The following is a 26,267-nucleotide window of genomic DNA, read 5'->3' as shown; positions in this document are numbered from 1 at the left end:
CATCTACAATGATTAAAAGCACCACAGGAACAGAAAGGGGGAAGCTTTTACACTCTTAAGGTACAACTTTAAAACTGCATATGCTCAACCAGTTTTATCAGCACATAACTTCAAAGGATTTTCTCCACATTCCCATTTTGACAGATCATTTTTACACCCTAAAGCAAATAAATAAGCTCATGAAAGAAAGCCAATGCTCCTGAGATGGCTATGTCTATTTTTATACCCCAAACAAGATGCTTCATCCTCGGATAATTTAATCCAAAATGCTTTTGAAGATTGAATTGGTAATGGGGGGGTTGGTTAGCTTTTCTTTTTTCTTTTTTTTTTCTCTCTCTCTTAAATTATTCTCGGTTGCATAGCAACACTCACGGTGCCAACTATTTTGCCTCCAAATGAACCACCTAAAACAAACCTTCTGGGAAAAAGGGGATAAAAGTTGAAAATGGGTTGAGCAGTTCTATTGAATTCAGTTCAATACACTGACAGAAAATGTGTTCTGCCGCTCACAGCTGACACTGAATCCACCAGCAAGATTAGGAGAACTGTCAGCGTCCAGTTTAATTTCAGCAAACAGGACATTGCGACAAGAGATGCTTGCTTGTTGCTCACCAGAGCATTACATATATATCTAACAATGTAAACTTGATTTATGACCACATTGATAAGCCTGTTGTGCAAACAAACATCAATAATAAACACTATCTGACAGTAGAAGCTAAAGGATCACTACAAGGATTAACCCAGCAATTGCGGGTCATTGCATTTAATTATGTTTTCAGATTTTCTGATGCGACAACAGCTTTTCCACTTCTACTGCTTTCATCTTTTTGTCACAAGAAGATGAAAATAAACTTCACTGGATGACAATCACCAAATAGGATATTTGTGTAATGGTGCTACTTCAGTTCACTGGAGTGACATTCCCTTGACTCCAGACAAAACTACACTCGGTAAAACAACATTTACAAGGTGGCGTCATTTTTAAGGATATCAATATATGCACCTGCATACTGTATTCAGTGCCAGCAGAAAATTATCAGTCCATTTTTATTAGAGTGGCTACAATTGATTGAAATAGAACAGAAAATTGTAATATACCCAAGTGCAATATCCGAATCATTTGAGCTGCCTTTATTGTTAATGAAGGCTGCTTCACCTCCCAATGGTTTGGTGTTGTTAGTTGCATAAACGTTGTGGTGCTACAGAGACTCATCCAGCCTATAAATGTTATTGTCCAGACATAAAGGAAAATGTCTGTTTGTTACAAGGCCCAACAATAGAGAAAGAGCATCATTATTATTTTTCATGCTTATCTTGCAGTCACACTTGTTATCTTGATGCAAAATAAAACAAACAAACAAAAAAGATTTCACTGCATCAGATTTGAGAAGTGGTGATTGTTACTTTGAACACCTGAGGGCTCTTAAAGTTGAAGCTCAGATGAGTTCATTTGTACTAAGTCTTGTTGTAATAAAGTATGTGGGTTTTTTGTTGCTGTTTTTTTTTTTTTTCTTTTTTGTTTGTTTGTTTGTTTTTTTCCCCCGGATCAATTTGCCCGGGTGCTTAATGTACCATTATATTGGATATCGTTTCTGTCATGCCATGCTGGAACAATGACTTGCTCTGAAAATTAGCCCAGAAAATAAGTTCAGAGATGTGTCCTGGCCAAACTATTAAAACTCTCTTTTCTTGTCCCCCTCTGTCTCTCCTTTACTTTCACAGTAACCTCTTCATTCTCTTATACATTTTTTTTTGGTCTTTCTGTCTCTGGTTTTCTCTTGCCTCTCTGTCTCCAGGTTCCAGCAGAAGGTGCTATCTGCTCTGGTCTGTTTGTCTGTTTCTCCATCTATGTTTCTCCCATGCCATCACAGGCTTTTAATGGTTGCTTAGTTAGCCCATGCAGCATACACACTTGAATTAATGACTTACCAAACCCTCTGCATTGGATGACTGTTGCTTTATTTGCAACAGTGTTTTGAATTGCGAAGACACATTTTTATGACTCATAAAGCTGATGCCAAAGGAGTCTGGTAACTCCCCAAGGACTGCAGCCGTTGTGATTAGTCTCTCAAACTGTGTTCCTTATTCTGATAATTCTGGCTCTCTACCGTGCTACAGCACACTCTGGCATTAATATGACGATACTTGCAGTACACACCAAGCCAGTGTTCCCAGCTTAAAGACTGATATTAATTACAGTCTGAGTGGTTTGATAGGTGTGTGGTAATGTATGTGATTATATTCTAGTTTGTGTAGGATTTGAATGTAATTTAATGAAGGCGCTGCAAGCTGACAAGATACTTCTCAAATCTCATATCAGTTTTAGCGGCATATGGTGCACAAATTTAATGAACTGGAGGAGAAGCTCTTCTCAAAAAATTAAAAAATAAATTCCAAAAGGATGAAACTGAGTGAATTCCAGGCTGAGGAAATTACCGAACTGTCAGAGCACTGCTTGTTCAAGTTGTGACAATGCCACAAAAATAGAGCCCTACAGGGGCAGCAAGAGAAGCTGACTTGCTCCAGCTAATTGTTACCTTTGCTACCTGGTGTTGGGCAGGTGCAGTTGAGGTGAGACAAGAGTGAAGCCACAAAATCATGACTCTTTCACATCACACAGACCATACACAGACAAGGTAATCCAGAGTTATTGCCTTTTGGAAATTAGGATTTTGTCAATGAAACTGTCATTGATTTGATATTGTGCTAATGATCTGTGCTTCCATATGCCTCACTGCCAGCTGGATAAAAAGCAGCCATCTGTTTTGTGTCTCACCAGGTTTGCGCCCAGCTCTGTTTACACATGCTCGGTCTCCACAGATGTTATTGTGTGTGATAACCATAGATACTCTGTGTGCTATCCTTGACCTTTTAGGAATAACAAATCAATTTTCTTTTTTCTTTTTCTTTATTTTATTTCAATTTTAAATCAGAACTTTATTAGGAACATCTTGGGAAGCCAGGTGAAGTGCTACAATGGAAGGAAAGTCCTTACTATTGATCCAGGAAGTTGTATGTGTGTTGCACCATTTGATAATTACACATTTGTATATTATGATATTGAAGTTGAAACTATTTATTTTTCATCTCTTGACAATGCTGGAGGAGGAGAGGGGGTAGATGAAGTAAGCAGCAAGCTCTAGCTGGCAGCAAAACTCCCCCTCACAACCACCTAGTGAATTAAATATTATTTTTAAAATGTTTCTTCTTTTTTTTTTTTTTTTTTTTTTATATAAGACCCCTTCAGGCTCAATTTCACGTACACGCACGGACTCCTGATAGTATGGGCCTGGTTTGGAGGAAACAAGGATGGTGAAATTCTTGGCAAAGGCACTATAACTTGTGTAAGCAGCCACACAGAGCATACATAAGCTCTGTTTTTGAAAGCTTCTGACTCACAGGTAAACTGCTGTCATTGGTTCCCCTGTGCATTTCGCCTGGAGCCGATGGTGGTGTAGGACGGCATTAACGTGCTGCCTCCCCTTCTACCTTCTCTGCTATCCATTAGTGGCTGATGCTTCATGGTTTGTTTTGCACTTGGCAGTTAATAGTTGGAAGGACTTGCAGTCGCTGTAATTGGATGATGTGGCACTGCCTTCCTTGCTTGCAATGCCAGCAGTCATTTCTTAGTCCACGCCTCTTGCAGAAGGTTTTTTTGTGTCCATCCAGAAAGGAAAATACAGTTTATAGCGATGGACTGGTTAGAGCTTTATTTATTTATTTTGTTCGGGTCCTGAACACTGGCCATCTAATGACCAACTCCCCTATGTCCATGGGAAAATAGACCTAATTTTCACTTGATTTTTTTCCTTAGTACAAGTTTTTATATTTATATTTCCAGGCTCTAGTTTCAATTCTTCTTTAATACAAGAAGATGTTTACTTTTTTCAAGCAACTGTTCCTTTTTAGAGGGAAATACAATAAACCACTACATGAATTAGCCTGTGGCCACACATGTCTTAGATTAGATTAGATTAGATTTCCTTTATTGTCTCACAATGGGGAAATTCAACAAGCAGAACAACAAGCAAGCAAGCACACACACAATAGCAGGTAGTACTACCCATAGCAGCAGTTGTAACTGGGTAAAAATATTGCACAGTTGTGATTGCACATTATGCATTGCACAATATTATTTATTTTCACAGTATTATTCTTAATATGTGTGTGGTCTACTGGGGGGGGTCAGTCCTGGTCATTAAACAGTCTGACAGCAGCAGGAAGGAAGGACCTACAATATCTCTCCATCACACACTTGGGGTGAAGGAGTCTGTGACTGAAGGAGCTGCACGGTGCACTGATGGTGTCCTGCATGGGGTGGGAGGAATTGTCCATCATTGCACTGCACTGACTCAAGGGGGCAACCCAAGACAGAGCTGGCCTTCTTTATCAGTTTATCGAGTCTCTTCCTGTCAGCTGTAGAGATGCTGCTGCTCCACCAGACTACTCCAGAGAAGATGGCTGATGCCACAGCAGTGTCAAAGAAGGTTCTCACTCCTGAGTTTCTGCAGCAGGTAGCGTCTGCTCTGACCTTGCTTATAAAGTGCATGGGTGTTATGAGTCCAGTTCAGTTTATTGTTCAGGTGAACACCCAGGTACTTATAAAAGTCTACTCTCTCCATGTCCGTTCCCCGGATGTTCACCGGTGACGGCGGATTGTGTCTGCGGAAATTCACCACCAGCTCCTTGGTTTTCCCTGTATTTATCTGGAGGCTGTTCCACTGAAACCACTCCACAAAGTCCTTGATCAGTTCTCTGTATTCTGTCATCGTCATCAGTGATGAGGCCGACGATGGCAGAGTCGTCAGAGAACTTCTGCAAATGGCAGTGTGCAGAACTGTGCCTGAAGTCTGCAGTGTACAGGGTGAACAGGAAAGGAACCAAGACTGTTCCCTTTGGAGCCCCCATTCTGCAGACCACCATGTCTGAGACACAGTCCTTATTCCTCACATACTGTGGGCGGTGATGGGGTGAAAACATTTTCCTTAGGTTTCAGTATTACCTTGATAGACATTATCAGGCCTTGATAAGAAGTAAGCCCACTGGTGTGCTGGTGGCATAGAGAGTAGAGTATATGCCCCATAATCAGGAGGCTACAAGGTCCTTGTCGGCTGGGTTGATTCTGGCCAGTGTCATCTGCCGCATGGAATTCCCCACTGTCTCTCTCCCAGCTCCTGTCACTCTTCAAGCTGCTGTATTGAATAACACCAGAATGGCTAAGAAAAAAAAAAGAAGAAAAAGAAGAGTAGGCCTACCTAACTGTTTGTGCTGATATGAGGACAAAATCTGAAGTGCTAAGTGCTAACAGATGAAGGTGGGACTTATTCATCAGTAACTGCCAATGTAAGCCTTTTATTCACAGAGTAGGAATGAGCTAGAAAAACAATATGTGCGGTTCCCCCCCAAAAAAACAAAGCAAAACATGATCTTTGTCGGACAATTTCTGGGGCTTTAACTGAGGGTTAAAAAGTGTATCCCTGTCAGAGTGTGAGCAGTGTAACAGTGTAACTGTTGTGATCATTATCACTATAATATTTTTGCCAGCTTTCTGAAAAATACCAAGATTGGAGTCTCCTCTTGCGCAACCAGATTTAAGACTCAATTGATATTAACCAACACGAAGTTGATTTCTGCAATAAAGTTGAATCTGTTTGAGGGATTCAAATGTTTTATTATCTCCTTTATCTCCTATTGAGAATGTTGCTTTTCATCAAAGTCACATTTTGGAGTAAACCCCCTGATTCCACGCAACAGCAAAAGACAGATGTGAATGTTCTCCAAACTTTGAGCAGGATTTTTGGATTAGAGGAGCTGTTCTCCGGAGAGCACAGTTAGCAGGCAGAGAAATAGAAAAAGTCGTTGTGAAATCATCAGTGAAATAGGCCTGTCCCCCTCATTACCATCAGCATAACACAGTCCAACACCAGCATGGGAAAACGGAAGCAAATTCTTTCACTCACAAAAACCACAGTATCTTTTATTGGCAGTAATTGCAAACTGATATCAAATCTGTCCCCCTCTTCTCGTTATCTCTCTCTTGAGCTGTAGTATAAGCACGCAGTTGTTCTTAGAAAAAGTAGGACAATTTTTTTTCCAGCAGCGTCATTTTTGCCTTGAAGCTGTTTCTGTCTTTTGTACCTTTCTATATAGTCTGCCTACATATGTTGGTGCTTTATAGGACCAAGGTGTTGATAGGTGGAATATGAAATTTGAGATATCAAGCCTCATAAATTCCTATTCTTTTGATGGCAATATCTTATCTTTTGCATGAGTATTCCTTATCCTTACGCCTTTGTCACAGTTTTAGTCCAATGTTAATGTTCTGCCAACAGTTTCTATTCATTCAATCATATTTTATAACCAGACCAATGGCTTTGTATCTATTCTACTCATTGCTACTTTAACATCCTGAACAGAGAAAAGAGCAAAGAGGTGGAGAAAGCAGCTGACAAAAGGAAGCATGAAATATCAAAGATACCAGCACAATAGAAGAGTATTTGTTGACAGGAAGTGAAGTGCCTTTCCTTGCCTTTAAAGATAGCCTATGAAAGTGCAAGCAACTGTAGCAGGGAGTCTTGGCAACTGTGTGCGTCAGTATGATACAAAAAGAATGCTTCTTTGATTCCAACTGGTTGTTGTTCACTGCAGTTTCACTGGCATCCAAGAATTTTACCCTGCTCTTACACTCTTACCATCTTTCCTGGTGGCAACCGAGTTCCTGTATGGGGTTCGAGGAAGCAGAGGCAATGAGGGAGAATGTAAGTAAGGGCTGGGGTAGCTCTTCGCCAGCCATCACCAACCTGTCACTGTGTCCATTTTACACCAGTGTGCAGAATAGGAGTTAGTGAAGTCAAGAGAGTGAGTGTGAATGTGTTACCTTGTGTTGGTAGAGACAGAGAGAGAGAAATTACATGCTTGTTATTTATAGACCAACAGCCGGATTGTACATTAATACAGACCTGCTACAGTGCTGCAGCTGAAATTCTCTTTCAGTCTGTATGTGTCATATTGTTGATGAAACCTTTATGAATTCCCTCCTTTTCCCATGACTGGTCTTTGCAGCTCTGCATTGCATGTATTAAGTTAATAAACATGGCCAAAGAAGTGAAGCCCAGATTTGACAAGGCCAAGCAAGGTCTGTGGGTTTCACACTGAGCAGACTGCAGACCTGTTTCACCACTGTTCTCCTAACTGTTTTCTTTCTGGTTTTAGTTATAGTTGTGCCACCACATGGGATTTCTAAAGTAGTGCTATGGTGAGGGGGGCATCATAACATATAGAATGTGCACATGGCAGATGTTTCCACAAATGGCTCTCCCTCAGTTAAAAAGGACAGAGCAAAGTCTCTAATCAGTGATGATCATGTTGCAGTTTTTTTTTTACCTGCTCCAGTGACAAGGAATTTTGTGAACGCTGAGGTTCTTTGCAGGTTGATTTTCCTGGAAACTAGGGAATGTGTAGTTCCTCCTCAGGATTTATGTAATTGGGCATCATTTATAACACGCTATTAGTTATACCAAAGGAAGAAACTGCCAATAAAGTATACAATCTCTTTAAATCATTGAATACTCATGTTTAATATGGCAGGTCTGAAATTAGTATATTGGAATACAGTACAGTCCTACAGTTACAGGGACTTATCTAGTCCCTGCTGGTAGTGCAGCTTTTCCTCAAACACACTTCATCTTTTCTATCCACTTAGAACAAAAAAACATATCACACCTTTTGAAGAGTACATTTATATTTTGGAGTTTCGGAGCAGAAGTTTTCACAACCTAAGCAGCTCACTCACATTAAATCATGAATTTTACATTAAGTAAGTGTCATACTTTCAGAGTGGCTGGAAGTTATTTTTGTGTTTGCATTGTTTTGTGTCAATGTCTGTACATCTGTGTGTTGGTTTTGTGCATCTGCTGCACCACCACACATCTGGCTGCGTCTGCTCTGCCATTCTGCTGGTTTTTGTCTGGAGGCCAGCGAGTTAGCCAGACTACATCAACTCTCCCAGAGCTTGCACAGTACCAAACACTGCACTGGAATGTTGCTGCCTTTTTATCTTTATCTTTTTTTTTTCTTTTTTCTTTTTTTTTTTAACTCTCATTTTTGAGTATCTGTTGCTGACACCCTCTTTACTCTGGCTCACCTGAATACAGGAACTCCTTCATATGCCCGTAGATCCAGTGGCTTCACCTACACATACAGTGTAGTTGCAATCGAAAAATTATTTACTGATTATAATTGACATTGACATTTTAGCACATTCAGTTCGCTTGACATATTGACATATTTTTGGGCACAACATATTTAAGCTTCAGGTTGCAGAGATAACATTAAATGACTTAACACAATCTGATGGGGAGAAGAGATTTTACTAGTTTTCTGAGTCTAAAAGTTAAAGGCAAAGTGAGTGCTCTTATCACAAAACATTAACTCTGTCTGCAAATGAAAACTTGACATTTTCAGCAACATTACCCACCCCCAATTTTGGGATTTGCTTAAGAGATTGTCTGACTAGTAAACAAAAGAAAGCATCAATAGCATCCCAAGTGATAAAATAGGAACTAAACTGTATTCTTGTCTTTTATTTATTATATGGTTAACAGGGTGACAGTTGTAGCTTCACAGAGACTGAACCTCACAACAACAGTAAGGACATTATTTTGACTGTCATTTGGTTTTGTATTGCTTGTTCCAAGTTGACTCTGCCAGTGAATCAGTGGTGGGAGGTGAGCTTATAATGAGGTTTTTTTGTTGTCACATTACTCAACTAACTGTCTGTCAACACTGGCGCTAAGGGAGGCCTGTGCAATCTGTGTCTTTAGTTTGTTTCCTCTGGGGCGACTCAAAAGCTCTGAAGGATCTACAAATGGCAGTAGGGGCCCAGGTAATGCTCAGCCTGAGAGTGACTCACCAGCCCATTCTGTTCAGCCATGAAACACAAGAGGAATTTAGACTATAGTTTGATTATAGTACGTGTTACGCATCTGTTCAAGGAATAGAGAATATCCACATCAACACCTTTATTTAACCCTGTTACACTTTTCAGGTTTTTTTTTTTTCATATACCCCCCCTAGTTAACTATATTACACTAAATAAGGACTTATGTTCACTGTAATAGGATATAATGAAAATTGTAAATAAAATAAAATGTAAAATGTAAGTTGAAAAATAAAAAGGAGACATTTATCTTTTTTTTCCCTTAATTTCTAGATAAAAGCACAGTAAATGATTGGGTTGTTTAAAGTCTCTACCTTTGACTGATCATGAGTTCCCCTCATTCTTCAGGATTCATGGGTATTGTTTCTTTTCATTCTCCCTGAGAAAGAAAATAATCAGCTCTAAAGCCTCTTAGGCTCTAAATATCTTACCACCCATTTCTTTATGTTGTCAAATAAACTCCTCACTTAAAGATCAGAAAAATATAGAATGTATCCCATTTAATTTGGCTATACAAGCAGCTGATGGCTATGCTCTGAATGATACAAGGATTGGCTGTGACATTTTTTCACTGGAGCCAATACTGTAGGTGTGTCTAATGTAGAGATGTGACTGTAAACATCACTGGTAAAGATAGAGGATGAAAATGAATGGATAAACACAGATGTAAAGCATCATTGCTCCGATCAAAGAATCAGAGTTATCCAAATCTTGACCAGACTCACTCAGAATCTTGACTTGTTCATTAGTTAATTGATTGCAGTCAGTGTCACACACAGACAAATTGCTGATCTTCTAGTTTTATAAAAAAATAAGGCACCAATACAGACCAATAAGGCGTGACTTATGGAAGTGTAGACACTTGGAGGAGTTTAAAAAGGATTAAAGCAGGTTCAGTACTAAAATACCAAGTGGCACAGTGGCCTACCCTTCGAACATTAAGTAAACCACAGTGTTTACTAAAGAAATTCCAGTTGGTGGGGAATGTTGTCTGGATGCCAGGATAAGAGGTCTTCATATATCTGACAATACCTCTAATCTGAAGTGACACAAAAAGTGTCCTGGCTCCTCTAAATTGCACACTAAATTGTACTATAATAGCGTGCTTACACGTTGTTAGACACATTGTTTGTCAAGATCTAATCTTTTAAAGGCTTTGCACATGTCCAGTGAACTGAATTTACCTACATGTCCCAGAGTCCCTGTCTGGACACAGAACAGATCCAGCACACGTCCTACCTTTCTCTTGCTCTCTCTCTCCCACACACACACACACACACACAGAGCCAGTTGTCTAGCCACTTAGTACATCACACTGGATTCAGTCCATTACACTTGGTTCATCTTGTGTTTCATCAATATGGATGAGCCCTTGATGCGGCATGTAAAGACCATTACACAGTGAAAACAATTTCTGAAGCCGTTTAAAGTCCTTTCTGTGTATCATTACATGGTGTTCAGCTTTTATACCATCAGATGTTGTCAAACAGTAAATAGCCTGCAAACCTTTCCCTCAGATAAGTTAATGAACTTCTGGGAAGTTCAAGAGAGCTGTGTATGCTACGTTACACTTTGTCCCATGTGTCTTGAATCATGGTGTATTGGCAATGATATTTTTTTTCCTGGAAATTACATCGACAAAAATTAGTTCTCTTCACATCCCTCTCTCTGTCTGAGTTCTCTCTTTCTTGCAGACTCGTGCACAAAAAGAATGGAATGGTTTTAAGTTCTTGTTTTGTTTTGTTTTGTTTTTGTTTTTTTGTTTTTGTTTTTTTGTTTTTGTTTTTGTTTTTTTGTTTTTTTTACTTCCTGTTTTATTGTTTATAATGCATTAGATTTATGTTTTTAATGGAGCTTTCCACCACCTTTAGTGTCTATGGTAAGTTTGTTTCTTGACCGTCTCAGTAACAGAATTAGCAGGAATTATACACCAGGTTATATTGCACCCATGCGTAGATTAAGTCAGGAATTTGCTCATCAACCTTGAGTTTTCTGCTAGTACTCAGAACCACACATGAAAAAGTTATAGCTGAAAAACTTGCCTCATTTTAGTCTGCCTCTCCATGCTGGTCTGTGTTTTGTCAGCTCACTGACTTGTTTGGATTGTGAAAGTATATCTTGGGGTGTTCTGGAAGATCACATAGTTTGTCACTTGGTGCGTTACTTCCATATCCAAATCTGTAGGTAGAGCTTCGATTTAATCAGATATGTCTGAGCTGAGAATTTATTTATTTGATTTTTGCCAGGTCACATAACCTTTAAGGGTGTGAATGGCACGTCAGCATGTAACTGAATTAGTGAATTCAGTGAAACGTGAATGTCTTCTCTAATTGTTCATAATTGAAAACTGAATGGTTGTAACGGTTAAACATTTATCTATATATATATGTGTGTGTGTGTGTGTGTATATATATATATATATATATATACACACACACACACACACCCCCATTTGTTTGTTTGTTTTTTTTTCCAAAAAGAGTTTTTGATGAAAGAGCCTTTTTTATGCAGTGGCTAAGTGAAGCAACTATACTGCCAGTGAGGTGGCAATAGAGATGATTGAAGGTCATCACTTGAAATCTCTGGATGAGCTGAGACAAGGATATAAGTGCAGCTCCAGCTCCTCGTTTACTGTTGTCACCAAAGTGCTGAGCCGAGCTGCTCTAAGTCTGTAGCTGTTGTGGCTCTATTCACAGCTGTGGCTGCAATGACGATGTGAAATCTCGCTCATCTCAGTCATCCAGGTCATAGTTATCTGGTGAAATGATTTATTGGCAGAGGAGAGGGGCTGGGGTGGACTGGTTTACTGCAAACCTGGCCAGACACACAAATTAAGCACATTAATATCTAGAATCTCACAGAATTATCTATTTGTTGGTTTCTCAAGGCTGATTTTAAAAAAATAAATAAAGAAAGAAAAGACCCATAGACAAATATTTTGAAAAACTTTCCATCAGAATTCTAGCATTGGTCAGACTGTAGTTCATATAGTTAGAGGCATGTGGAACACATCCCAGCTGATATGGGGCAAGGACAGGGCTCACCATGGATGAGCTGCCAGTCCGTCTAACCCGATGCACCAAATGCATGGTTCTGCTCTACATGAGGAAGATGGAGACCCGTAGGGATCCCATGCAAGCTAAGCTTTACAAAGGCTTCAGGCAACAGGGTTCAAATCTAGGACCTTTTTGCTGTAAGGCAACGGTTCTAACATTTCAATTAATTCAAAATTAAACGTTCTGTTGCATGTTTCTAAAAAGCCTGTCTGTTCCTGCAAGGAAAGATGCTGTTTCATCTCTATTTAGCTCTTGTCTCTGCCACTGCCGCAGTTGTCTTATCATTCAAGCCCTTCACCATAAAGCGGCAGAAAATCCCATATCCCATCTCTACTTGGCTGCAGCTTTCAGCCTCAGTTATTCCACTATTCTGTACCAGGCTCAGAGAAATCCCACTCCCTCTCTGTGAACACGCTCTAGGTGGAAAATGAGCCTCTGTCCTCAGCATACTGACTTTTCCCAGGGGAAAAACATAGCCTCTTTGTGGAGAGATGAGTGTGGTTGAAACTGATTTGAAATTTCAGTGTGAGCTTCCCTATGTCTCATTTTGAAGCTTCACTTCTTTATATCCCAATCTGTCTACCTTATTTTTTTCTCTGGACCTCTCTTGTTCTTGTTCTTGTTCTTGTTCTCTCTGTGTTCTCTCTTGTTGCCCATATTCTCTGTGGTTCCATCAACTGGCACCATTCTATTTAACTTCTAGTCTTCTCATAATGAAAAGCTTCTTATGATATGGCAACCATGAGCTACATATGAGCTTGTCCTTGTCTTTCGTTCATAGCTGTTCGCACAATTGCCTTGTTGCTTTTGAGGCGTGCTACTGAATGTGAGACAATGTTGGTATCAAAAAAACTCTGTCTGGGAACACCACATTGCTGTGGTATTACAGAATGATAGAAAGTCACTGAGGTACTAAAGACTCTGCCCATGCTTGTAACAGTGGCTACAGTGCATTTCCCTTATGCAACACTAGACAGGTTCAGTACATCTCAATCCAATCTCTGCAAATGACAAAAGTTCAAAACTAGACAAACTAGCCTTTGTCGACTCTCAAAATGAACAAACGCTCCAAACATTCAGTACACCCTTAGATGTTTAATATTCTGGGATGCAAGGAAAGAAGAAATAAATCCTTGACATAAAGATATAATAAAAAGACATCACAGAGTTTAAATTCCTAAGTATTCAACTCATTAATCAGCCAAACAAGCTTGTGTCTTTTTTTTTGACTATAGAAAGTGAATAAATTGCAGAGTTGTGTTTACTTCTGACATCTCTGTTTTTTTTTTTTTTGTTTTTTGTTTTTTTTTTGCAACTAATGTTCTGGCTCATTATTTTTCTCTAGGATCAACCAATGGCCACAGAGTCTACCTTTTCCTGTTGTTTGCCTTTTTCCTTCCATTCTGAGAGTCATACAGGACCAGTTTCTACAGTACAGTACTAATGGTGCATCAGAGACTTTAGAAATTCAGTTTGTCCCGCGGCTGTCTTTGTTCATATTCTGCGTTTCTAAGTCATCAAAAAGTGGTCTGACATCTAGGAATTGTTTGCACAAACTTAAAAAGCTTCATTTATCTCCATCAATGCATAAATGCATCAATTTTGTCTGTGATTTAAAGTGCTATGAAGTGCCCTTATTTTTTCTACCTTGAGTGGCTTCCATCTTGTTTTTGGAGCATCTAAGGTAATTCACTGCCTATGTCCTAAAACATAGATGTCCTTATCTCTGAGTAAGTAGACAAATGGGGGTTTCTGAAACATCTGGCCGCTATTAACTCACAAGAGAAAATCACTTTCACCACCCAATTTTGCACATCTAAATTAAAACGCTACCAGCAGTGTGAAGTCTTTGAAGTCTTAATTTGTAAAGACATAAGGGCTTGAGAGCCTTCAATAAGACTGGCAGTAGTGGAAAAACATCAACTTCTGGATATAACTATGATTTTTAGCGCATTTAAAAAAAAAATTAATTAACTCAAGCTTAAATATAGTGTCAACCTCCTATCTGAAGACAGAGGTGACTTTATTGCTTTGCCCGACTCAAAGCTCAACATTTCGAAAGCATTTGTGTACACTCGCTCCATCTTAGAGTCACATGGTCTCGCCATATATACACTCCTACAGACACCACTATTAATTCCCGCCCTTTCCATCTAGTCAAACAGCAGTGTGCTTGAGTCTGGATTGATTAAAGCTGGCTGAAATCGGGCTGGAGTTTGCATTGGGGCTGTGGTACCCTTCCATTGCTGAAAGATACTGGTTGCTAAATGCACAGTGACGGCAGTCTCTGCAGTCTGTCTTTGACACGTCCCAAATGCTTTATCTCCCTCAGAACAAGTATTTCTCTGGCATGTCAGCTCACTGAGCTATAACTGATGAGAGAAGTGATGAAGGAGGCCTAAGGTGTATAATGAATAAGATGAAAGAATGTTGTAGGTAGAGGCCAGGCGTTGATATTCCATGAACTCCCCTTGTGTGAAACATAAGAGATTAAAGCAGAAAACACTTTCTTTTAGAAGTTTCTTTGTTTTCAAAATGCAACATTTGTATGGAGAAAGTCTTCATACAGATGAGATATCAAGGACTATATGGGTCATGTATAAGCACAAAATTCCCTGTAAACACAGGGAATTGAGTTGAGTGTGTTGTGTTGAGACACATTGAGTTGAAAGATAATCTCAGGAAAAAAAAATGTGTTTGTTTGTTGGCGGATCATTGGGGAAGTATTTATTAGGCTAAGAGGTTGTCTTTCCATTTGTTTCTTTTGTTGCACTGTGACTCCTTCCTCCTTATTGGTAAGATCAGGACTAGTTTGCTGCAGAATAAAACGACTTGACGTGTACTATTTCCTCACACTCGGAAGAAAATATTTCATGCATGGGCCTCACCAGGGTAGACTTCAGTAAATAAAGTTCTAACCCCACCAGTCTGTCCTCAGAAGTTATTCTTATCTCTGTACAAATCTGGGTCTCACTCAGCGGTCTCATAAGGCTTGTGTCTCAGTGGTAGTGGGACCAAGCAGCAGGTGTTGCGTTATAGCTCATCTGGCACAAAACCAGATAGTGCTTGCTGCTATCAAATCAAGAGCAGATGGTCACAGATCCAGGGTTCATATGGATGGCCAACTTTGCAAGTGCAGTCCCTGGAACTTCCTGTTGTATTTGACTATCTTTATTTTCAGATAAGGTAGCATGGCGGTATATTGGTTAGCACTGTTGCCTCACAATAAGAAAGTAATTGGTTCACTTCCCAGGCCTGGGGCCTTTCTCCCCGTACTTTCATGGGTATTCTAGTTTCCCACCATCCAAAAATAACCATGTTTAGGTTAATTGGTGACTCATATAGGATATAGGAATGGATCTGTGTGTGTGGAATATTGCATGCTCAGCTGGGCAGAGGCCTCAGCTGTTTTCATACAGCACTTTCTTGGCCTATGTATCAGACTGTCTGGCAGCAGAGCGTGTAACTGACAATACAGATTAAATAAAAACTCTGGCAGAAAATTAATTAGTGGCTATTTTTGTAATAAATTACATTTCGTCTGGAATATAACAGATTATATAAATGTCTCTTTTGGCATTGCGCCTTAACAAAACAATCAATTGATTGAGGAGAGGAAAGAAATTAGGGTAAATCCATAATTATGTGTGTGGAGTTAGAGGGGTCTTGAGCCGACCCCAGCTGACGCTGGTTGAGGGTGGGGCCAAGTTACACCCTGGACAGGTTGCCAGTCTGTTGCAGGGCAAACGTTCGAGTCACCACAATGCCACTCAGAAAGGCTCCATGCCCTGCGTTCAAACCCAGATTATGGGTGTTATGGGTGACAGTGTTAACTGCTGCTCCACTGTGCTGCCCTGGGACAGTAATCAATAATGAATGGTTGTAATTAGATACAGTATCAATTATAAATTCCTCAATCAGGGCACACTTCAATCGGCATGTATATTTTTTCCCAAAATGGTCAGTGGACACACTGAAGACAGCCAGTTATGCATCAGACTGTAAATTTGAGGAAAAGTGGCAGTAGACACGGCGCCAAAAATAATTCTATAATAAAATAACAGTTTATGGATGATTTGGGCTGCATTAAGATGAATGTTCTTGGGTGACTATGCAAACAAATAAATAATTTTTAGTGTGTTTTATTGAGAAGAGAAACCCAAATAATGTCTCCCTGTGAGATATGATGGTGAGAATAAGGTGTACTTATGTACTTTTAAGCTGCTGTCTGACAAAGACAATGATTGTGTGTCTTTCACAGGGCTCAATTAAATGTTTTTTCTTAATTTCTGGTCTAAATATATTGCGAAAATCCTGTCAGTCATTTTTAAACAATCATTTGAAGCAAAGAAAGAGACAGAAGGGAGGAAGATGTCTCCCAAAGTAAGAAAAACCTTCAAGAAAAAAATAACTGTCTGAATGAAAGAGTGAGCGGGTATGGGCAAGGAGACAGAGAGAAGAAAGTGGGAAATTTTTGAGCCAGAGGGGAAAAGACAAACAACAAAGAAAAGAGAGAGAGAAATAGCAAAGTGGGAAGAAAGATAAGAAGGATGAGTTTCAGCATTGTAAATGAAGAGAAATGGTGAAATGTGATGGGAGCAGCTGAGGTAAACGATGGGGATTAAACAACCTCTGCACTGAGGCATCTGTCAACTCTGACCTCTCACCTTTCACAGCTACTCACGCCAGAAAGACGTGTTTATTTATGTGTTTCTCCTGTCAGGGGTCTGCCAAAGACACCTCTCCAATGAATAAATACTTTATTGAAATATTTATTGCATGACAAACTGCTCTGGATCAGACTGCACATCTTTGTTTTTTAGGCTTTTCATAATTTCATTTATTGAGCACATGTGGTTGTCATTACTGGCAACAGACTACTACAAAAGTCCCCCAGGTGATCATTTCACACAAACTTTATATTTTTCATTCATTTTCATTAATTCTTCATGCAATTTTACAAAACTTCAAATTTAGTAGGTGTGCATCTTTAATCTTCACGTTGCCTGAAAGGGGATCTGAATTTGTCTGGTCCCCAACAGACCAATCACAATCACAATTATATGAATAGAGGCTATAATGTGTGTTGTCAGATGGTTTTGGCCAAATTAATCTGCAGAGCTGAGAACAGTATGTTGACACATGTAACTGATCATTTACAAAGCAAAATAACTGTAGCACAGAGGGACGTGGCCCAATGCAGAGTGAACACATAAAAAAGGCTTTAGCTTTTCTCATGACTGATTCGTTCCCACAGTCACGCTGTGCTGTTCCACATTCTGGGGCTGTTTCTCTGTTAAAGCCCACACTTGAAATGGCATCATAAAATATTTGCTTCTAGTTAATTTTAAAGTACTGACTCCCTCCTGGAGTTTTCTGACTATTAGTAGGATAAACCAGAATAGATTGCAGTGCAGCAAAATTCATATATTAATTGTGACTCCTTGAGAAATATTTAATACATGAGAATCACTATAGCTATAGCCTGATTGTTAACAGAGCACAAATGTTATCATATAGAATCCAATCTTTGAGAGCAGTCTTCATACGTAAGGGTTCCTTTGAAATTATTGACACTAGGGCCTTAGCCTTATTAAATATTCATGACAGGCAAGTCAGTGATAAACAAAAACAAAATGGAGAAGAATAGCTCAGCAGTAGGCAATAAAAAGTGTTTCACAAATGAAGAGGAACTATGTCTTTCATTTCTGAAAATGTATTTCCAGACCGTGAAGCAATAGAATCCAATGTAAAATTCAGTTTATGTCCTGCTTTGAAAGTGTGGTTCATGCCTGCTCCCTATGGCTGGTGTCTTACAGCTGCTTCATAATTTTCTAATATGAGATGGTGCACAGTCCCACAGTGGAGCACGGATCAGAGTTACCATCAGTATCCTACAGTGAAACAGGTTCGTGGACCCAAGTGGAGGGACCATGTCCTTAAGACTATGCGTGTGTGTTTGGTGGATTTTTTTTTTTTTTTTTACGTTTATGCAACAGATTTAGAATAGTTATTCTGGAAATGTTTTGTGCTGAAATCAATTTGTTGTATTATAATTCATCACATTTCAGTTGTGTGTTGTGTAATACCTATTGCGTAATGAAAGTAACACAAAAATAGCAGTCTGTTATTTGGCTGATGGCCATGAGTAGGAACAGTAAAATTGCAACCACAGAACAATGCTGAAAATACAGACGACAAAACAATTACATAAACCAGCCCCCCCCCCCCCCTCCCCCCCCCCCCCCCTCCCCCCCCCCCCCCCCCCCACACACACACACACACACGTGCCACATGCACATGTATGTTCTCTGGAGTTATCATATTTCAATGATTTTAATGATATTCCCCACGCTACAAGCAGGGTGAACTAAAAATATTGGACTGCTGGGCAGATGAGATTATTGCTGTCCCCATGTCATGTCTGTCATCCCGGATTAAAATTTGCTGGCTCTTGTCAGTAACAATGTGGCTCCACTTTTCTGTTGGTCCTCAAGCATACATGGCATGGTTTGAATATGGGATAGTTCTTGATTCTCAGTAACTTGATCAGAAACACAAAAGCACAAGAAGCTGAATGATCTTATTAGAATGCAGCCTGGGAGCCGTTTTTCATAACTCCATCTAGCTGCTTTGAAGAAAATAAACACACAAAGGAGGTTTTATCTTGATTTCATAAGAAAACCGAACCCTATGCCACCATTTCTGCTGTCATTCAGGAAAGAAATAATCTTCTCATGAAGAAAGTCTATGTGGTGTAGATGTCATGAAAGCAATTGAGACTTTTTTCAAGCTGCAAAAAATTATTTAAAGATCCAAGTTTGACACATTTCAAACTTTTCTTTGGTGGTCCATGCACCATGAATTACACTGTGATACACACATTGCTTACATGTCTCAGTGCTGGCAGGTTTTGAATAATATTGTTTGAATCCCAGTCTTTGTTTCCTGTGAGGATGTAGTGTAATGGGATAAATCTTCCCCAACCCCCACCCATCACAACTCAGTCAGCAAAGTTTGATTCAGGAGTTCCTGCTTTATTGTGTCTGTCCCTTGGCAGGGGATTGTCATGGTAACATCCTTCCATACAGGATCTAGCTTCCATGACCTCATTAGATAGATGAGAAAACTGATTCAAGCCTCTTCTGTCAATATAAGTTTTGATGCATGCTGAGTCATTAGCCCAGCCTTATTTGATGAAACACAGGCTCAGAAGCACTGAATCACCACTTGTTCTATTGTTTAAGTGAACATGCATATGTGTTATCTCCAAGTAAAGCTTACCACATACTGTATTCAGGCCAAGCATTGTATAATGATCCTCTGGCAGACTTTACATGTCAAACAGAGCTGAATGAGGTAGCTCACCCAACCAATAGATAAAATTTTGCTTTTGCATAAATCACTTAACCAGGTTTGGCTGGCTGAGGAACAGAGAGTGCTCAACTATTTCCATGGAGGAAAAGCTGATTTCTGATTGTAGCCAGAGGCACGGAGCTGATTATTTCCAGTTATTTCCCTTCACGTTGACAGCTTTTGGTTGGTTCAAAAGATAATTATAGTTCTGTAATTACCAATTATTTTTATTATTAATTTATATGATTAGGAATTTTCTTGTCAAGTTGATTCATTGATTCCATTCAGTTGAGAAAATTTCAGAAAGTAGTGAAGTATTTTTGTTGATAATTTTCTTTAGTTGGGTTGTACTGTTGGTCAATCTGAACCATTGACTTATTCCTATACAAGATTTTCAGGTGTTTCCCATTTCATTGTGACAGCTATCATGAGGAGATGCATGGGGTATACTTGTAATGAGAACAATTAACCTCTTAAAACAAAATTAACTAAAAATTCTTCATCTGAATCTCTTATATCTAGAAAATCTAGAGGTCCCCTGAAATTGGTAGTTTTTTTGAGTTTTCCGGCTTACAGTGAAGTAATGTCATGATGGAATAAGAAAAATTATTGTGCACTTAAGTTGCCATATCTCAACTGCATCGGTGCAATGTGACCACAAAGAATCACAGAGAAAGTAAAAAACACAATATAGGAACACTTGCTTTGTTCCCACCTATATGCTATTTTAGGGATAGAGGGTGAGTAAAACAAATACTGTACTTACTTTTTGTGTAAAGTTTGAGCTGTTAATTTGTCTTTCATTGCCACAGTTTCCTATAGAGAATACAAGTTTTCAAGATTTTACACTTATAGTGGAATGACTGAAACTCTGACCTTGACAGACCCAGGGCAGACCATTATTTGTAGAAATAACTGGACAAGTTATATAACATGAAGATTCCTGTGACGTTAAACATGCACAGCACTCATGTGAGAGCTCAATTTTAATTGGTTATGTGAACACACCAAATGGAATTAATGTCTTCAGCAGCTTATTATAATTGGGAGAATGTCTGCTAGTCAGTTGGGATGAAGCTGATTACAATAAGTAATTTTTCTTTGTCTCTCTACATTCAAGAGTTCTGTTGAAGAGGCACTTAAAAAAATAAACGATTGTTTCAAATCGTAACCAAGGGGGCCTGAGCTGTGCAATATATTGAAAAAAGATTTAAAGCATTGGACTTGTGCACGATTTAATTTTACACAGAAAAAGAGTACAACTTCCTGATGCTGAAAAGTGCAACCTGCAGGCTGTGAAAACAGGATGCCTGTGATTTGTATCAACTGGTGATGATGGCATCAGTCAATATTTGTACCGACGCTTTAAAATCTCTGTCTTTGTCATTCATGCACTCAGAGTGAAATGAAAAAATCAGTACAGGTTTTGCTTTTCATCTTTCAGATTCAAGATTGTTTATATTCAAATTTGACATGAAGTCTATTGAAATTGTAGCCTTCTATATATGTAGTAATTGTTTGTACAAAACAAATGAACTTGATGTCATGTCATCATATTTATTTTGGTCAGCATTAAGGTTTTTTGAACCATAAATAATTTCAACTGCTAACAGATGACTTGGTAATTGCTCTCAAGATTCTTTATTCTGGTTTTAAAGAGTTTTGTATCTACATTCCTAAGCAAGTAAGAAGTGAGCCTTTTAATTTGTATCCATTGCCAGCCAAAAGTACAAGAAAAGCATTAAAAGCTGTTTTGTTTTGTTTTTTTGTTTTTTTCCCCACTTTGCAACTTTACTGTAAATATATAACACTGAGCAGGTGAGTCAGACATCAGGACATGTGAACTCAGCTGACACACTTTCGAGTTTCCCTTTCCATGTAACGACTAGTTCATAGGATTTAGCTCTTTGAGGTTTTTATTTGGTGGCTGTATCAGTAACTTTATCTCACCTAAGCCCGCCTGAAACAGCCAAGTACAACACAGGGCAGCATTTCAGAAAAAAACTCTCATAATCCTCTTCACCTCAGCTTCTCTGCTTTTAAATTTTTATAGTGATCTGTGGTATATTCAGAAGCAGATCACTGGCCCACATGATAGATTTATTGTTAAGTAGAGAAAGTTTGCCACCTAATGGAGACAGTGTAGCACTGCTTTCTTGATTCATTCCATGTCTTGAAGTTTATTTTTTTTTTTATTATTATTTATTTTTTTTTTTTTTAAATTTATTTATTTTTTTTTTTTACCTTCCCCCAGTATACTCCTCATCTGCTCAGCTTTGTGTGTGATGTTGATTTTCCAGTTGGCAACTATTGCAAATTTCTAAACTGGGTCTTTAAGTATCTATTCTGTGTGCTTTGCTTGAGCAAACCAGCAATAATATAAAGTAATTAAATTTTTCCCCTTCTCTACTGTTTTCTTTTTCAGATCCAGTATTCCCCACACTTGTGGCTTGACCGGTGTTCATCATTGCTGAGCTATATTTAGTTCCTGCAGCCTGTACCTTCATGGCAGGAATTCCTGTTCATTGATCCAGTTGGCTGCCTAACTGGACCAGCAGCCATGTCTGCCTGTAGCACATTCACTGAGCACGTGTGGAAACCAGGCGAGTGCATGAACTGCTTTAAACCTAAAAGCCTGCACTGCCTGGCTCAGAGTGATGGAGGGAAGCCTCCCTCTGAGCAGCGGTCTCCAAAAGCGCAGATACAGAATCCACCTCCTGCTGGAGCCAGAGCCAACCCCAACCTTACCAACAACGCTCAGAGGGTTGGCAGTGGCTCAACCCGCTCAGGCCACTTCCGTCCACCGGTGGCTAAGAAGCCGACTATTGCTGTTAAGCCTACTATGATGCTGCCCTGCTCATCAGCTGGACTGGATTTAGATGGCAACCTGCAACGACCACCTAATGTAATAGAACAGGGCAAAACATCTGCTTTCATAGTGTGGAATCGTAATGGACTAAACCGAAAGCGGCCTGGTGGGCCCAGCAACAAAAATGAAGGAGAGGATGGCAATGAGGAGATTGAGTGCTACGGACAACTTAGCTCAAGGACCCCCAGTGGAAATAACAATAGTGGCCTGGCAGATGTTCTAAAGGAGATCGCAGGGTTAGGCCCTGGCACAAGCCCCACGCCCCTTTCAGCCTCTAAGGACATTTTTTGGGGACGGATAAGTAGTTCATACCAACGGTCCTTGGAAAGAGGCCTTCCAGCCTCAGGCTGTCTGGCCCTGGGAAGTAGTGGTAGTGGTGGTGGCAGTGCACAAAAGCGGGTATCCCTTAGCGACAGCACAGAGATCATTAGCATGGAGGGTGGTCGCTTTTGCTACCCAGAGTTTTCCAGTGAAAATGATGAGGAAGAGGATGATGATGTTGAGGATGAAGAAGAAACTGAACAGGACGATGATGAACATGAGAGCTGGGATGAAAGTGATGAAGAGTTACTAGCCATGGAAATCCGTATGAGAGGGCAACCGCGATTTGCAAATTTCCGTGCTGCCACATTATCCCCAGTGCCCTTTGCTGCAGGAAAAAAGTGGAATACTGTGCCACTTCGCAACCGCTCACTACAGCGGATTTGTGCAGTGGATTATGATGATAGTTATGATGAGATCTTAAATGGATATCCCTCCATGGACTCCGATGGTGGTCTTCTTCCCTATGGGCCTCATGATATGCAAGGCAGTGGTTTTCTATCAAATTCAGAGTCTGCTACTTCTCCAGAATCATCATCATCATTACCTGAAGATTCTCAAACAACTTCCAGCAGTGGGAGCAGTGCTCCCTGTGCTCTTCGAAATGGCCTCCATTCTCCAATATCTCCAAAGGCTCCTGTCCCCTGCACATCTTCTCTTAAAAAGGAGCCATTCAACAGAGCATTGAGTCCTCTCAAGATGACTGAAACACACAAGGCTGTCCTTGCCATTAGGTTAGAAGAACAGGATGGCAGAGAAGGCATGCCGATGCCCCAGGCCCTCCCAGGTCAACCAGTGACTATAAGTTTTAGCCCCACAGAGGAGCAAGCAAAACCATATCGTGTGGTGAATTTGGAGAAATCCCTGATCTGTAAGCCTTACACTGTAGTGGATGTGTCAGCATCTATGGCCAACAAGGAAGAACAAATTCCAGTCTCTACTTCAAAACCTAAAATTCTGTCAATGCCTTCCAGCCCTACATCATTCTGTAGCACTCCTTCAGGTCAGCCCCTATCTACAGCTTCCCCTATTTCTCCAACTTTTCCTGTTATGCCAACATCACCCTCATCTGTTGCCCATTCGGGTCCCTCCCGAAAAAAATCTGGAAACATACGCTACCAAGAGGTGTGGACATCAAGCACAAGTCCTCGCCAGAAGATACCAAAGGTGGACCTGGTGTTAGGGAATAATCCTGGTCCCACTTTGCCTACACATCATTTCAGCCACAAGTCAGCTCCCACTTCTCCCATTGCTGGGCTGTCTTCTTCCCAAACTGTACCTGTGAAATCACCTAATTTATCAGAGATTAAGTTCAACAGTTTCAATAACGCGGGCATGCCTCCTTTTCCCATTATTATTCGAGATGAACCAGCCTATGCCCGTAGTTCTAAGAATGCAGTTAAGGTACCTATTGTTATCAATCCTAGTGCGTATGACAATCTAGCTGTGTACAAGAGTTTCTTGGGACTCAGTGGGGAGGTCCCACCACCAAAAGATGTAGGTAGTAGGGTAGCCAGCCATACCTATGAAGAGATTGGATCCTCTGAGAGTGTCCAGTCCTCATCAACAGAGAAAACGGTCTCTGGTAAGGCCACATCAGAGAGAGCCTCTTTTGAAGAGGCCAAAGCTCTACCTGAAGCAGTCTCAAAAACACCAAATCTACAACCTAGAACCACTACAGACTTTAGCACTGTGACAAGCACTGTGATGAGCTCCCAAGCTGGGGCCCTCTCACCCACTACATCAACAAATTCCTCTTCCATTATTGCCATTACTGCAAACCTACCTAAAACCAGCCCTACTGCTAATGTTGTAAGCCGCACTTGGAAAACAAGTGTTGGTGATGCTACTTGCAGTATCAACAATGATGCAGACGTAGCTATGTCCCCTGGGGCAGTGATCAACCATAGGGAGGAAGCCAGTGCTGTACTCTCACAGATTGTAGCCTCCATCCAGCCTCCTCAGTCTCCCCCAGAGTCCCCTTCAGCACAAGTCACAAATTTCAGTTCTGAGGAGCTTTATGCTCTCCCACCTGATGCCATGAAGGAGACCCTCACTCAAACCAAGTCTCTCTTTTCTACAACTGAGGGTTGTCTTTCCAAGCCCAAGAAAGACACCCCTTTGAAGGTTTTGTCGAAATCCCAGAGTGCCTCTGCTGCCGTCCCACTCTCCAGCCCACGTTCAGAACCCAATCCTCCCTTCCCCCCTCCTAGATCAACATCTTCCCCATACCACGCTTCTAACATCCTCCAAAGACATTTTGGCAACTGGACCAAAAGTTCAGCCTCCAGTTCTCCTGTACAACCCACTGAAAGTGAAGCAATTCCACGTGGGGAGGGGAGACCCAAACCCAAACGCTGGATCTCGTTCAAGAGCTTTTTTCGACGGCGGAAAGATGAGGATGAGCAAAGGGAAAAGGTGGAGCAAGAGAAAGAGAAAGGTAAGCTGGTTGGACTTGATGGAACAGTCATTCACATTCTTCCACCACCACCAATCCAGCATCATCACTGGTTTACTGAGGCCAAGCCAGAGGATCCCACCCAGAAGCCAACCATCATCTTCACATACAAACCAGACAATAGCAGCACGCCTTGTGACGGAGAAGGTGAACTACGAGTAGAGGAGTGCAGAGAAACTTCACAACTGACACCTGATGAGCAGAAAAAACACAGACCTTTGAGCCCAGGACAAACACTACAATCCCACAACACTGGAGTTGATCTCATCAGCAAGGACTTCAGGTATTTGTCCAATTTACTCTTCTGATACTGGCATAGTAAATATATGTTCCACTGATGCATGTAAAAGGTGTAATATAGTACTATAGTAAAGGTTCATCCATTCATTCATTCATCTTCAACCGCTTATCTGTTTCTGGGTGGCGAGGTTGTTGGAGCCAATCCTAGCTCACTCTGGGTGAGGGTGGGGTCACTCTGGACAGGTCACCAGTCCATCACAGGGCCAACACACAGAGACAGACAGAGACCAGCAACCACTCACACTCACACCTACAGACAATTTAGAGTCACCAGTTAACCCAAACATGATGTCTTTGGACACTGGGAGGAAACCCTCAAAGACTATAGTAAAGATTCCTTCAAAAAATGTGATTTGCACAACTGATTATGAGATAAATTATGTTAACTTAGATTTTGATGATTTTGACAATACTGAGTTAAAAAGTTAAACTAAATCTGTGTTGCAGAGGATTATCAGAAAATGTCAGCATTGAGAAAGTAATAGTGCTTGGATTAGATACTATACCTGTGGGATTATGGCCAGACAGAATGCATTTATTATACAACTGAGATCATGGATTCATGACTTCTACCAGAAAACAATAGGTCAACCCATGAAATTGAAATGAGTTTAAGAAATACACAAATAGTTTTTTAATATCCCTTTGTCTTAAAGGCACTTATTGGAATTCTTATCAGAAGGCCTCACACGTGCTCTGCCCACATCCCCTCCTGTTGGTCTAATAATTGGCTTTGCATGCTGAGCCTGTGTTGCCATTACCCACATGCATTCCCTTCAGATCACTCATGGATCCCAGCTTAAAATGAAGATGCTCAACCTTTGCCAGCTGCTCCCCCAAAATACCAGAGGTGCTTCTCCCTCAATCATACAGATGGCTCATCACAGATTCTGGAGGTTTATGATCTTTGTTTGGCATGTCCGCTCGCCCACTTGACCAGCCAACTGCTTGGACTGTAAATGGTCT

The 26,267-nt window shown here is 40.4% G+C and overlaps 1 protein-coding gene across 3 annotated transcripts in view; it reads left to right on the top strand.

Moving 5' to 3' along the window:
• Window positions 1-26,267, top strand: part of peak1 (pseudopodium-enriched atypical kinase 1) — a 97,564-nt gene that overhangs the window by 49,829 nt on the left and 21,468 nt on the right. For all 3 annotated transcript variants that reach the window (XM_029523926.1, XM_029523927.1, XM_029523928.1), the window contains one exon: window positions 21,779-25,284. In XM_029523926.1, coding sequence (XP_029379786.1) covers window positions 21,914-25,284 — 3,371 coding nt within the window. In that variant the 5' untranslated portion in view covers window positions 21,779-21,913. The remainder of the gene's footprint in view (window positions 1-21,778; window positions 25,285-26,267) is intronic.

The sequence above is a fragment of the Echeneis naucrates genome, chromosome 16 (assembly GCF_900963305.1).
Source record: "Echeneis naucrates chromosome 16, fEcheNa1.1, whole genome shotgun sequence".
NCBI classification, from domain to species: Eukaryota; Metazoa; Chordata; class Actinopteri; order Carangiformes; family Echeneidae; genus Echeneis; species Echeneis naucrates.
The sequence above is the reverse complement of the archived record's forward strand: the minus strand, read 5'-3'. Positions and strand labels throughout refer to the sequence as shown.